The 13,680-nt window shown below is 37.6% G+C and overlaps 1 protein-coding gene across 1 annotated transcript in view; it reads left to right on the top strand.

Annotated features, from left to right (window-relative positions):
- ARMC1 (armadillo repeat containing 1) overlaps window positions 1–13,401 on the top strand; it is a 28,250-nt gene extending 14,849 nt beyond the window's left edge. The window contains exons 3-6 of the mRNA XM_010184316.1: window positions 6,731–6,920; window positions 10,352–10,468; window positions 10,554–10,628; window positions 11,175–13,401. Of these exons, the coding sequence (XP_010182618.1) occupies window positions 6,731–6,920; window positions 10,352–10,468; window positions 10,554–10,628; window positions 11,175–11,366 (574 nt within the window). The 3' untranslated portion in view covers window positions 11,367–13,401. The remainder of the gene's footprint in view (window positions 1–6,730; window positions 6,921–10,351; window positions 10,469–10,553; window positions 10,629–11,174) is intronic.
- Window positions 13,402–13,680: the final 279 nt, after the last annotated feature.

The following is a 13,680-nucleotide window of genomic DNA, read 5'->3' as shown; positions in this document are numbered from 1 at the left end:
TAGGGAAAAATGTTAGATCTGCCTTATAGGGGCAGTAGTTGCATGTATGAAAAGGATTGTGTTCAAGTGAAAATATCTACTACTATGTGATCTTAAGCTTGGGTCATTCTAGAAATGGAGTCCCTCAAACTGGTATTTTGAAGAAAAGATCATGCTTTCAGTCCTTTGTTACGTTCACTGACTTGCTTAGGATTTTTCTATGAAAAGAATGTAAGTTAAATCTGAGAGCTATTTTTACTTTTAATTTGTAAGTAGGTATTTAGTATGGGATTCAGCTGAGGTCTTGCCACATATCTGAACCTTACCTTGGGTAATGAAGAAATTTTTGTTCTTCAGACTTCATATTTGTTAGACTCAAATAGTATGGTGGATTTGTTGTTATTTTTTTTAAGAGATCTGAGCTTTAAGGTACTATTTTTCCATTGGTATGTAAACTCCTAGAAATGTCAGTACAGGAAATTTTACCTCAACTGACTTAAAAAGATAGAAACCTAAGTTGAGAATGGTTGGTCTGTCTTTGGATTACTTATTCCTGAGCAACCCTGGGGAAAAAGGTCCATTGGTACAAGGCTGAAATTGGTCCCTAGATTACAAATTGAGTATTCCTGAGCTACATCAGATTTGATTAAGAGAGAAAGTAAAAATGTAAACTCCTGAGTGAGCTTATATATGTTGACATTTTGATCTGCGTTGTGAAATGACTTGAGATTAAAATATTTCTGCGGTATTCCTGTGTGATCTCATTTTGGGCTCTATGCTAAATTTACTGAATACAGTTATTGTGCTAAGCAAAATTACAAAAAAAAATTGCTATAGATTGAGGGAGAAAACGTGGAGCAGTGTTTTCCTTAAATCAATGTCATGTTTGAACCAGTAAACTACTGGATTTTTAAGTTTTGCATTAAGAGTTTCTGAACTGTTGTTATAAGCTTAGTAACTTTTTGTAGAATCATAGAGTGGTTTCAGTTGAAAAAGACCTTTAAGATCATCGAGTCCAACCATCGAACCAGCCCAAAGTCTGCCACTAGACCATGTTCCTAAGTACGGCATCTACTTGCCTTGTAAACACCTCCAGGGATGGTGACTCCATGACCTCCCTGGGCAGCCTGTTCCGGTGCTTGACAACCCTTTCTGTAGCCCTTTTTGTTGATTACTGTATAATCATGCTGTAAGCTAAGGTCAAAACATTTGAAGTACCAATTGACAAATTATTTAATGACTTCGAGATGAAAGCCTCGTCTTTTCCATCTAGCCTTGCCTTTAGTTCTTGATGCCTTAAGATAAAACAATTTAGGACTGAGCAGTGAACAGTAAATCTGAATGTGGGAGCAGGAAATTTCTGAAATCAGAATAAAATTACAAAGCTCTTGTATTTCAGTTCTAAATTATTAGGTGCATTAGAGTTATGTAAGCTGTCACGCAAAACTCTGCAGAAGACAATAAGTAAGTAAAATAGTTGGCAGAAAAATGAAATACATTTTTGCTTTACTTACATAAAAGCCTAGCTTCTAAAATATTCTTAACCTGAAAAAATAACTATCCACAAGTAGATAAAAATGGATATGCTCCTTGTACTTTGCCGTTTGAATTTATCAAATGACTTACCAACTTCTAATATGTGTTCGTAGACTCCCAGAGTGGTTGAGGTGTGAAAGGACCTCTGGAGGTCATCTGGTCCAATCCCTCTGCTCAGGCGGGGTTGCCTAAACCACATTTCCCAGGACCACGTCCAGGTGGCTTGTTAGTATCTCCATGGATGGAGACTCCACAGCCTCTCTGGGCAACCTGTGACAGTGCTCAGTCACCCTTACAGCAGAAAAGTGTTTCCTGATGTTCAGAGGGAACTGCCTGTGTTTCAGTTGTGCCTGCTGACTCTGGTTCTGTCACTGGGCACCACTGAAGAGAGCCTGGCTTCATCCTCTTTGCACCCTTCCTTCAGGTATTTATATACATTGAGATTCCACCCCCCAAGCCATCTCATCTCCAGGCTGAACAGTCCCAGCTCTCTCAGCTTTTCCTCGTCAGCCCTTTAATTGTCTTTCTGACCCTTTATTGGACTCTCTCCAGCATGTCCATATCTCTTTTGTACTGGGGAGCCCAGACCTGGACACAGCACTTCAGGTGTTGCCTCAGTGCTGAGTAGAGGGCCAGGATCACCTCCCTTGATGTGCTGGCAATGCTCCTCCTAATGCAACCCAGGACACCGTTAAGCCTTCTTTGCTCTAACATCATGTAGCTGGCTAATGTTGAACTTCATATCCACCAGGACCCTTAGGACCTTCTCTGCCAAGCTGCTTTCCAGCTGGTGCCTGGGGTTGTTCCTCCCCAGGGGCAGGGCTTTGTATTTTATACTATCTCGTCTTTCTTCAAAAGGGGAAAATCCACCATATTAGTCTTTCTCAGCCTTTTTACTTTTTCTGAATGAAGATACATAACTTTCTGTGTTACCTTTACATCAGATGCAGCTATGGTAGGAAGGTTGTTGGGACCCTTCTATTATCGTTTAAGATGCTGTGTGTATACTGAAATCACATGCTGGTTGTGCAGCCATAATGCTGTATTCTGCTTCCATATTCTTTCCAAGCATGCATGCTCAACCCATGTCACAAAAACCTTTGAAGTTGTAGACAGTAATTTTCATGTCCTTTAAGTTTAGCTAAAATTTTAAAAAATGTCTTGTTATAAAACCTCTGCAGCACTTGGACCATGTTTACCAAGTTATTTTTAATTGTGAAGCAAATGAGAACTATTTCTTGTATCCTCTTCTGACAGATACAGCACATGTCACTTGGATTCTGTGTTCGTATTACTTATACAGCCAGCCTTGGGTGAACATAATGGAAGGACAGGCAGCCATCTAGGATGACAGGAATTCAGGAAGACAGTGAAAATCAAAGATTTGGGTTTCTGACAGGCATCTTCTGAATCTTGCTGAAGTAATGTAAGATGTTACCGCCTCTGAAAGAGGTTGTAACCAGCTCTTACCAACTGTTACTCTGCTCTAACCAGAGACCACCATTTCCCTAGCAGGGTAGCACAGCACTTGTCAGAATTGTAGAACAGCCGAGGTTGGAAGGGACCCTCAAAGCTCCTCTGGTCCAACCTTTCCTGAAAAGGGAACCCAGATGAGCAAGCACAAGGGCCTGTGTCAGTGCCTTCAGAACCCTCTTAAGGTTGCCATTTCTTCTCATTTCAGGCAACAAAAGCACAACCCATGTGTTATCCTTATTTAAAAAAACCCCAACTCCAGTTACTCTATTACATTTTAATTTTACATGTAGTTTAGTTGTATTTCTCTTTTTGTTACCAATATAGTGTATAAAGAAACAGGCAGGTTTGAACATCACCTTGATTTTACAATATCACAGAATCACAGAATTGCTCGGTTGGAAAAGACCTCTGAGATCATAATGTCCAACCGTTCCTGTCTGCCCACTAAACCATATCCTTAAGTACCTCGTCTACCCGCTCTTTAAATACATCCAGGGATGGTGACTCCACCACCTCTTTCCCCCGGGGGTGGGGCCCCCCCCCCCCCCCCGGCCCAGCCTGTTCCAGCTTCTGACAACCCTCTCAGTGAAGAACTTCCTCCTTATCTCTAACCTGAACCTCCCTTGGCACAGCTTGGTGCCGTTTCCCCTTGTTCTATCCTCCATCACCTGGGAGAAAAGACCAGCACCCACCTCTCTACAACCTCCCTTTAGGTAGTTGTAGGTGGTGATGAGGTCTCCCCTCAGCCTTCTCTTCTCCAGGCTAAACAATCCCAGTTCCCTCAGCCGCTCCTCATAACGCTTGTTCTCCAGACCCCTCACCATCCTTGTGGCTCTTCTCTGAACATGCTCCAGAATCTCAACATCCTTCTTATAGTGAGGGGCCCAGAACTGAACACAGTACTCGAGGTGCGGCCTCACCAGTGCCAAGTACAGGGGGATAATCACCTCCTTCCAATCAAATAGAGAGGGTTTATTCCCTTCCAAACCAATAGAGAGGGTTTATTATAGTTACTTCCAGATAGATAATTTTTTCTTAAAAATCATGGAATCATAGAAGAGTTTGGGTTGGAAGAGACCTTTAAAGATCTTCCAGTCCAACCCCCCCTACAATGAGCAGGGACATCTTCAACTACATCAGGTTGCTCAGAACCCCCTCCAGCTCGACCTTGGATGTTTCCGGGGCTGGGGCACCTCTCTGGGCAACCTGTTCCAGTGTTTTACCACCCTCATCATAAAAAAAATTCTTCCTTCTATGTAGTCTGATATTAAGGTTTATATTCTTTTTATCAATGTTGTATAAATTGTTTTAATGAAAGAAGAACAGTTCGATGCAAAGCTTGTATTCACTCATTTACCATTACACTAAAAATTGTAGAAAGGTTTGTGTGAAATTTTGTGTATCTTTGCTTTAACTGAGTTGCTGAAAATACAGTATTGCATTATGGCAAAATAAAACTGTTTTTTTCCACCTTTCGTGGAATCGTAGAATCACTTGATTGGTTTTGCAATCTGATATTCTTATGTGACATCTGTTGTTCTTGCCCTTGTAGCGTAGCCTCTTTTATGCTACTGCTTATTATGCAGTTAGTTGCTTATTTTGCAACAGATTCTCCTGATGTGAGATTAAAATCTTGTGTTTGGAATGATTTTTTTTTTTTAGTGTAAGAGGGGTGACTAGGGATATCATCTGTAACTTGGTGGTAGACAATAGTAATCCTCTGTTTGGAAAAATACAGGAAATTATCTGAGTAGCTTGTTTGAGTGTGTGCGTATGCATAACATTTACCTGTATAGACTATACAGGTATATAGACTATACTATAGACTATAGACTTCTTTTAGGAATATTGTAGAATACCTCTATCAAATAAGAGCAGACTTAAATTTGTGTTTTCAAATCAACAGTATATTTTAATACTACAGTTAATCTTAGGTTGTTAGTTTTCCAAGAACGATGCCAACTATAATGTTGGGAGCACAAAACCTGTATGAAAATCACTGTTGATTTTTTACTTTTAGGCACTTGCATATTTACTGACTCTTATTTTGAGCTGTTCATTTTGAATGAACTTTAAATTATCTTTCTTTTGTGTATGTATGTGTATATACATATATGTACACTATGGGTAATATTAAGTATTTTTTTTTCTCATTTGTCTTTCTGATTTGGGTTTTTTTAACTCTGGGATGCAACAGCACAATTGTATTCAAGCAAAAACTCTTACCAACAGCATAGTGGGTGCTGTAGGTGGAATAGAGGCATTTTCAATAGTGTGCTTAGTTAACTGTGTTTAAGCTTTCAAAAAAAAGTCTTCTATTTTAAATCACTTGATATAAACAGGTTTTTTTGTTATTGTTGTTAAAAGAATTTGCTAGAGCTAACAGGTGGGTATATTTCTTAGTATCTTGAGAAGATGTCGCTTTTGCACAAGCTAATTTATTACTACCTCAGAACATCAGCTTGCGTGGCTTTATCATCTATTCTGTTACTTTCCCTAATAAATTATGGAAGGGTGAAGTTGAAATCTTTGCGAGTTCCAAGCATTTGTTTCTGTGAATTAACATAAGCATTGTTTTTGCTGTAGGAAAGCAGAACGTAAGCATGTATTTAAAACTGAACATATGCCGAAGTGCTTTGCTATTTTAGGTCTTGGTTGTTTGCTTATTACCCTTTTTCCCCCCTTTTTTTCTTTTTATCTTTGAATGCTATCAATGTACTGAATGATCACAAGTGCTCACCTTTTCCTCTCCAAGCGAGTGCTGTTAAAAACAGGGTGCAGAGAAGAAGAAAAATAACCTTAAAAGGCTAGCTGGGACCCCCACAAGTGTAGAACTCTGAACATGGTTGCTTCAGTGTTCTTTCTTGTCCATATGGTAGGATGGAAAAACGTGTTTAATGTATGGTAATTAAGGAAGTCAAATGGAAAAAAAAATCCAAAGGTACTTGTTACTTACTTAGTGTTTGCTAAACAAAGCAGCAAAGCTGTCATTCATCATTTTAAGATTAATTGCAAGTTGATGCGGTAATAATTTTGTTTCTGCACGTATCTTTAAATCACTGACGTAATTAAAACAGGGCTGAATTTAGGCAACAGATTTATATTAGTAACTTATTAAATTATTTTTAATGGATCAAATTATGATCTATTATCTACATTTTTTTCTGTCTGAAAAGAATGCTATCATACAGTTCATACAATAAATTTTAGTCTAGTCAAAAGTAACCTTTGGATTCTTTAAGAAAATGTGGGATTCTGCTTTGCTGTTGATGCTCAGTAACTTTGGAGAAGGAAGCATTTGGAAAGATTATAGTTCTACAAAGAAATTATTTTTACTATCTGACAAGAAACGTGGGAAATAAAACATATCACAAGGCAGCTGGAGATCTGTTGTTTTAAAAAAAGAAGCTCAACACAAAGTAACAGCAGTGAACTGAGCATCTATTACCAAGTTTTGTTTGCGGTTGTCAACCTGATGTAAACTATGTTTGTGGTGTGTGAGAACACAGACTTGTTTTTTATGATATTAGAATTAACAGATCAACATAAAAATTGTAGTATGGGAAAGGAAATAGTTTTATCTAATTTCTCCTCTCCCATTTAAATTTTTTTGTCATTTATTGACTGTATAATTGTATTTCTGCAGCACATGGAGTATTCCAGTTACAGGGCAGCAGCTGTTTGGAGTACTAATGTAAAATCCAACTATTTACAAATCTTAATCCCTTTCTCCTCTAAGGACCACTACACCAGGAGAGACTAAACTTTTAGCTTCTGAAGTCTATGATATTCTTCAGTCTTCCAACATGTCAGACATGGACAATGTGAATGAGATGAATTATCGTCGACGGAAAGCTCAGTTTTTCCTCGGCAGCACAAATAAGCGTGCCAAGACAGTGGTTTTGCATATAGATGGCCTTGATGATTCGGTAAGGTAACCTTCAGCATTTACATAAATAAAGCTTGCTGTACTGAGATGTATTTTGCCCACAGAAAGAATGTATTCAGGCTACTTGTGTGGCATCATCAATTGTCAGCAATTTCTCTGAATCGTATTTTGAATCACAGGATATGTATAAAATCTTGCAGAAATTGAGCTTATTCAGAATATCTAAAGATGTTTTAAGGCGGTTTCCTTGATGGCTTTCTAATTACTCAAAAAAACCTATTCAGTTTCTGCCTCTTAATTTTCTTTCATTTGTCAAGAAAGGTACCCTCAGTAGTTTCACTTGAGGATATCTTGTGGCTGTATCAGTGTGTTAAACTAAAATAAAACAAAATTCCTTTTAGTTATGAGAGATTTCAGACACTGGTTGGGTTTTTTTATTACTGTTAATTTAGAAATGCTTTATTTTCTTTGAGCTGGTTTTGCTACATCTTTTCATTGTCTGTGAGATCTTTTCTACCGTGGTGACCAGAATGGCATTTGAGTTAATGAGGTCTCACTGAGTCTTTATGTAATGTCAGAATAACTTCTACGGATTTATCTACCATACCCCTGTAGATAACACCCCAGGGCCATGTTTGCCTTTTTACGGCTGCCAAACAGCATGTAGACTGTTTAAGCATGTTATCCACAAGTGCCCTCCGGACTCTGTATCTTCAGTTTTGTACCCATTTTAAATGATCAAACCTGATCCTTTGCTTTGTTGCTTTACATTTTGCCAAGTAAGCATGTCCACAGGCCCAGTTTATCAACAGCATACCCATTGTACTGTTTTCATAGGACCATAGTTAATTCCTTTAGAAATAACATACTGCTCTAGCTCACTTTATACGAAGTAAATATTTTTTACAGTCTTGGCCTTCCAGCACTTGCTCTCTCTAGAAAGGCAGTGCTTTGTCAACACCATTGGCTTTTGTACTCTGAAGTGTTTTTAATTCAGTCCAATTGGTATTCTCATGTTAATTTTGTTTTGTATTTAAGATTGTAGTTGATTTGTTTATTCACAGGTTTCTTCAAGCAAGAAATCTAATCCACTTCTACTTTGAAGTTTAGATACTCTGGCTATAGTCTGATTCTGTCTTGAGAGTGTTTCTTTCTGTTCTTCAACACACGGAACTTAGCTTTGTGAACTGTGTGGACTTTCTTTCCAATGGTGAGGCAAAGGTATCCTGAAAAAGTGTAGGATCACCCAGAGCACACTGGCATGTTTTCTTAGCTCATTATTGAAGAAAATGAAAATCTGACTGTGCACTGGCTGGGAATTGCGAGTGTACACAGCTCTGTATTTTGTCAAATGATTAAAGAAATGCTAGTGATGCTTCAGGTGCCCACCTGGAAGTTCAGCATCCCTATAATGCTGTTTTAAATATCAGGATAAGATGGGACTGGGAGAATGAGGAAGGATGTGAACAATAAAAGCAGCTTAGTTTCACTCAACAGTTTATTTCCAGCTTAACTAGCAAAGAATATCAGGTGGCATCTATGAGTGGTAAAAGGCATAATAAGTAAACACGGGGCTGTAAATGCTGTGTTCTCAGTTTACCTGTGTTGTCATTTAGATTTGAAACAAGAAGCTGCTGTTAGGAATGATTGCAAATACTACAAATGCTTGTGGATTTTGAAACCTCAAATAGTAGATATTGATTATTTCAGGAAGGGAGGGCAAAGGTCAGTTGTTTTTTGTGGGGTCAAATGTTTTTATTTTAAGATCTAATTATCAAATTTGATTATAAGCTTAAAAAAGAGGGGAAAATGAACATTTAGCAGTATTCATTAGGGTATGGTAATAAGTGTGCAGTAGTCTAGAAGGACTACTTGCTAAACTACAAGGTGTGCAAGAAAATAACCTATATTTGACCTGTCCTACCCTGTGCCCATGCTTCAGGAGTACCATGCAGAAAGCTGTGTAGGTGTGCACTGCTGGGGTTTGTACCTACTTGCTGTAGTTAGACTTACTTGGCAAAAGGTGCTTGTGCAGCGAGGCCAGTGGCTGCTGAGCTTCCAGCTTTTTACAGAGTCTGTCTGGACCTTGGGTAAGTTTTGTCTTTAAGAAGTGACTCACCAGTTACCAGATCACTGAAAGCCTCATTTTGAATTAAACTGAGGAGCCTGTGACTTAACCTGGGATCTCAGAGTAAAAAGTCAGATTCTGTCACAGAATTGCTATACGCCCATGTAAGCATAAATTACTTCTTTAGGCTAATAATAAGCTGCAAGTGTGTCACTTCTTGTGTCCAAAAGTAGTTTTGACTTTCATTCATGCAAGGCAGCCCATCATCTTTGCATCAAATATTTTCTGTGTGAGAACTGTAGCCTATCCAGCAATGTTATTTTTCTGTCAAAGATGTTAGTTATTTCAATACATAAACTTACAGAAATGAATTGTTTCAATATATATGCTAAACTCCTAAAAAAAACCCCCAAACCAAACAAACAAAACTAACCACAAAAAAACCAACAAAAAAGCCTGTTTTGGTTACTTCTTCCAGATATTAAGATAATTCAGTTTACTTGTGCGTGAAGCTATCCCAAGTACTGACCAGCAGTTATTTGATAACTAATATAAATATGCTTTGAAATAGCTTAGTATTTGAAAGAGCTTATTATTTAATATCTTTCAGAAACTTGCAGCAAAAGGTAAATACATTATTAGTTTGAACCTGCGTAAGGTTGTCAGTTGATTTCTGGTACAGTATTTTCTTTTTTTCCCTTCTGTCCTAGCAGTCTCTCCAAGTATATTTTAATCCATTTTGTTGCAGCCATCTTGTGCAAATGTTAAAAGGACAAATAATAGTAGAACATTCTAAGATAATGCAGAACAGATGCAACTAGTACAGGTCAATGTAGTGTTACAGCACAGCGGGCGATGTCACTTGCTTTAAACATAACATTCCGTGGGTTATCAACCCAATATTTTCCCTTTGAAATGAGAATTAAGCTTATGCTTGGCAGTGATGTCCGTGAGCTGCCACAGATGAAGCAGCTGAAGATCCAGCAGCTGCTTTGATGCATTCAGTCAGTATGGAGGCAAGGTGTCTGATAAATAGCAACTTAAACACTAACTACTCATCAATGAGCACTTCAGTCAGTCAGAACTTAACCAGAGGGGACTGTTTAGCTGATCATACGGAGAAAAACATTCTTTGCTTTTCAGCACTTTTCTCTAATTATTTACAGTTGATTCCATCCTTCTTTGACTTCTAAAGTGTAAGCAATTTTTTCCTTTTTTATTGTGGCAAGAGAGTCTAATATATGTGCACTAAAATGTAAGTCTTGGTTTCTCTTTTACAGAAATGCTGTTGAGTAACCACCTGCACTCAGACAGACAGGAATTCCTTAATAATTAACTGTTAACATTTTTGCATGGTGTATTATGCAAGTACTTCAGTTGTTGGGTTTTTGTTTGTATTTTAGTCTCGAAGGAATCTTTGTGAAGAAGCCTTGTTGAAAATTAAAGGCGTTATTAGTTTTACCTTTCAAATGGCTGTTCAAAGGTGCGTGGTACGAATTCGCTCAGACCTAAAAGCAGAGGTAAGCACTCTTATTGTTATTATTACCTCCTCGCATTACTGCATTCTGTCACACTAAGCTCTTGGCTTTTTCTGTGTACTGGCAGGCATTGGCAACAGCAATAGCATCTACCAAAGTTATGAAGGCACAGCAAGTTGTGAAAAGTGAAAGTGGTGAGGAGGTAGGATACGTATCTTTCTAAATACCAGTTGTTTTCGCTCGGCTGTATCTTTACCAGCACGTCTGATGCCACATCTCATGCCAGGCAAGATTCTGTAAGTGGGAATGCTACATATACAGTACAAGGAGAACAAAGGGTATCCTATGTCAGGCCATGTATCCATAGAACAGTTTTACAGAACTTACAGTTCAGAAGAAGGATGGAAATAGTGTAACTGTTTCTCTCCACAATGTTATGATATATGATTCATAAAAAGGATCACTGTGAACCTTTTCTTCTTCCTGCAGTATTTTATTTACAACTACAGTAAAAAGCCTGTGTCTTTATTTGAGATTTTTTCTTCCATGTTAAGCCAAAGCTTTTCTTGTGTATCTTCTAAGCATCGTATATTCCAGATAGATAATAGGTTCCATTTATATTTTTGCTGTATAGAGGGACGGGGAGCAGTTTCACAACGTGCATGCCTGTCATCCTGAATGTGTAACTTTGATTCATTCTTTTAAGTTACAACATTTGACATAATTTTAATCTGTTGTGTTTTATCAGATGCTGATTCCGTTCCAAGATACTCCAGTGGAAGTCGAGCAAAATACAGATCTACCTGACTATTTACCAGAAGATGAAAGCCCTAGTAAGGAGCAGGACAAAGCAGTGTCTCGGGTTGGGTCACATCCAGAAGGTGCAGCAAGCTGGCTGAGCACGGCAGCAAACTTTCTGTCGAGATCTTTCTACTGGTGACTTGTATTTGGTGTTCAAAGACTGTGTGAATGAACCAACAGGGGGGCCAGTTTTCCATTGGTGTGGTGAACTGCCAAGTGCAATTTGCAATAAATCATGACAAAAATTTTAGATTAAGCAAATGTATGCTGCATTTTACATTTTATTGGACATTTAGCCTGATAGGGCAGGGGTCAAAGGACAGAGGCCTCCAATCAAATTGTTCTTTCATTTGTTTTTCATGTAGGTTTTATTGCTTCACTTTTTAAAGATGGGTCCACTGTTGTATACCAAATGTTTATGCATATAGAGCTTTAAGTTTGACTTCACAAGAAACACATGATAGGGAGAATCCATTTAACTCAAGTCTCAGGGCCTCTGTGAAACAAGATTCTTAATAGCTCTAGTTGTGCATTAAATAAAATGCCCTTTTTATTTCTGCATCCCTTCGGATTAACATTATTTTGTTTAATTTTCTAAATTTTGACTCCAGAGAAAAATGTAGTCTGCCTTTTTTTTTGCCTTTATTTTTGCTAGCCATGTTCACAGCATGAGCACGACGTTCCCCTTTTGCTCCTAAACCAGAATCACTACAGACTTGAAATTTATAACCCTTTTATGTATATTGAATTTTTTTCCAGCCTGCCCTTAACCACTGGAGTGCTTGAGATTAAGAAATAAGGGATTGAATAAACACAACTATGTATACATGTACAGTAAATAAACTAGAACATATTTGTAATGATGGGTGTGACTGACTGATGTATATAACTAATGCATACCACTGCTGTTTAGGCTAGCTGGGAAGACTGTAGCAAAAAGAGCTGTGTTTGAATGTAGTGATGACCCATTGCAACACTGTCTGCAGAGAATAGAGGGATGTAGACTGTATCTGCCTAAGAAATTATGTTCACTGTTAGAAAATATTTAATGGTAACTGAAACTTTAAACTTGAAGAATAAAGCAGAACTGAATGCCTCTTTTGCCACAGTGCCACACTCATAAATTTTGACTTTAACCCTTTTTATTTTTTTACCTAACAAATCTGATATGTAATTACTGTTCCCTCCTAATGTCTTTCATGAGATTCTCATGAAAGTACATCAGCTTAGATAGGCTTAAAAATATTTGGCTTTACCTTGTTACTTACAGACAGTGTAGGTTTAAAGATGCCTTGGTAATTTTTGTGACCAGAAGTTATAATAAAAGCAAAACTTTTGTAGGTTGAGAATAATATCTATCTGAGCTGTTAGTAAACACTGTGTGCCTGAGAGGATTCAATACACAGTCCTTGAAAACTGCAGTGCCACTGCTTTGTTGCACCAGGGAAGTACAGCTGAGAACTTTAAATAATGTTATAAACCTCATTATACAATGCTTTTTTGTGGCAATGTATTTGCTATAATATTAATTATATTTACCATGTGGAGACTCAGAAAAAAAAATAATGCATCAAAGTTATTCCCCTGTGCCTATGCACAAGGAATAATTAAAAAAAAATCACAGGCTGTCATAATACTACAGAAATGCTGAGGAAATGATAATGTAAAATAATAATGCAGGTCAGAGTTCACCCACCCAAGTTGTCATTCTAGGATAACAACGAAGCAAAAGCTTGTTGGCAGACTAGATGTCTCGGTTTTTAATATATCTAGTTTATTTTCGATTCAGGTTGTTTACACGCACAGATTGAAAATACAGGCTTTTCAGAGCATGTATTGCTTTAAATATGTAATACTACTCATATTGCTGTCTAGAATGTTACAGTACCAAATGTGTTTGACAAGTCCTCTGTTCTATAGCCATGAATGCAGAGTTTTCTTTTTCTGCATTAACATCTGTTTGCATTTGCATTACTGCACATCTATTTGCAAAAAGACTACACCCTTTGGATATTAATGGTTCAATACCAGTAGGTATTACAGTTTGTTTGTGCATTCGGTCTGTAGGTGTGCTTTTATGACAGTATTGCAGCTCTTGTAGAACAGTTTAAGCCATCTGTAAAAGTTTTTGAAATATATTGTAAAATAATAAAGGATAATAAAACTAAACAAAACATGACTGGTGCCTTTTGAAATCTGACATTCTTTTAGGCTATTTGCGGTATTAGACGTAAATCTTTTTCATCTTTATTTTAACAGAGAGAAATGCAAAAGTCCAGTCATAGTGAGACCTTTGCTGCATATCGCAATGGGGCATGTTTTTTAGAACATGCTTGTATTTTTAAATGAAGTTTTTGTAAAAAGTAGGTAAGTAGAGGCTGCTTAAGGGCATTGTCTCTAATTCATTCTTAGGGGGGTTTTTTGGACTTTAGATTTTTGGTTGGTTTTTTTTT

Source organism: Mesitornis unicolor, unplaced genomic scaffold, assembly GCF_000695765.1.
Source record: "Mesitornis unicolor isolate BGI_N332 unplaced genomic scaffold, ASM69576v1 scaffold23625, whole genome shotgun sequence".
NCBI lineage: Eukaryota > Metazoa > Chordata > Aves > Mesitornithiformes > Mesitornithidae > Mesitornis > Mesitornis unicolor.
This window is presented reverse-complemented; position numbering and strand designations above follow the sequence as displayed.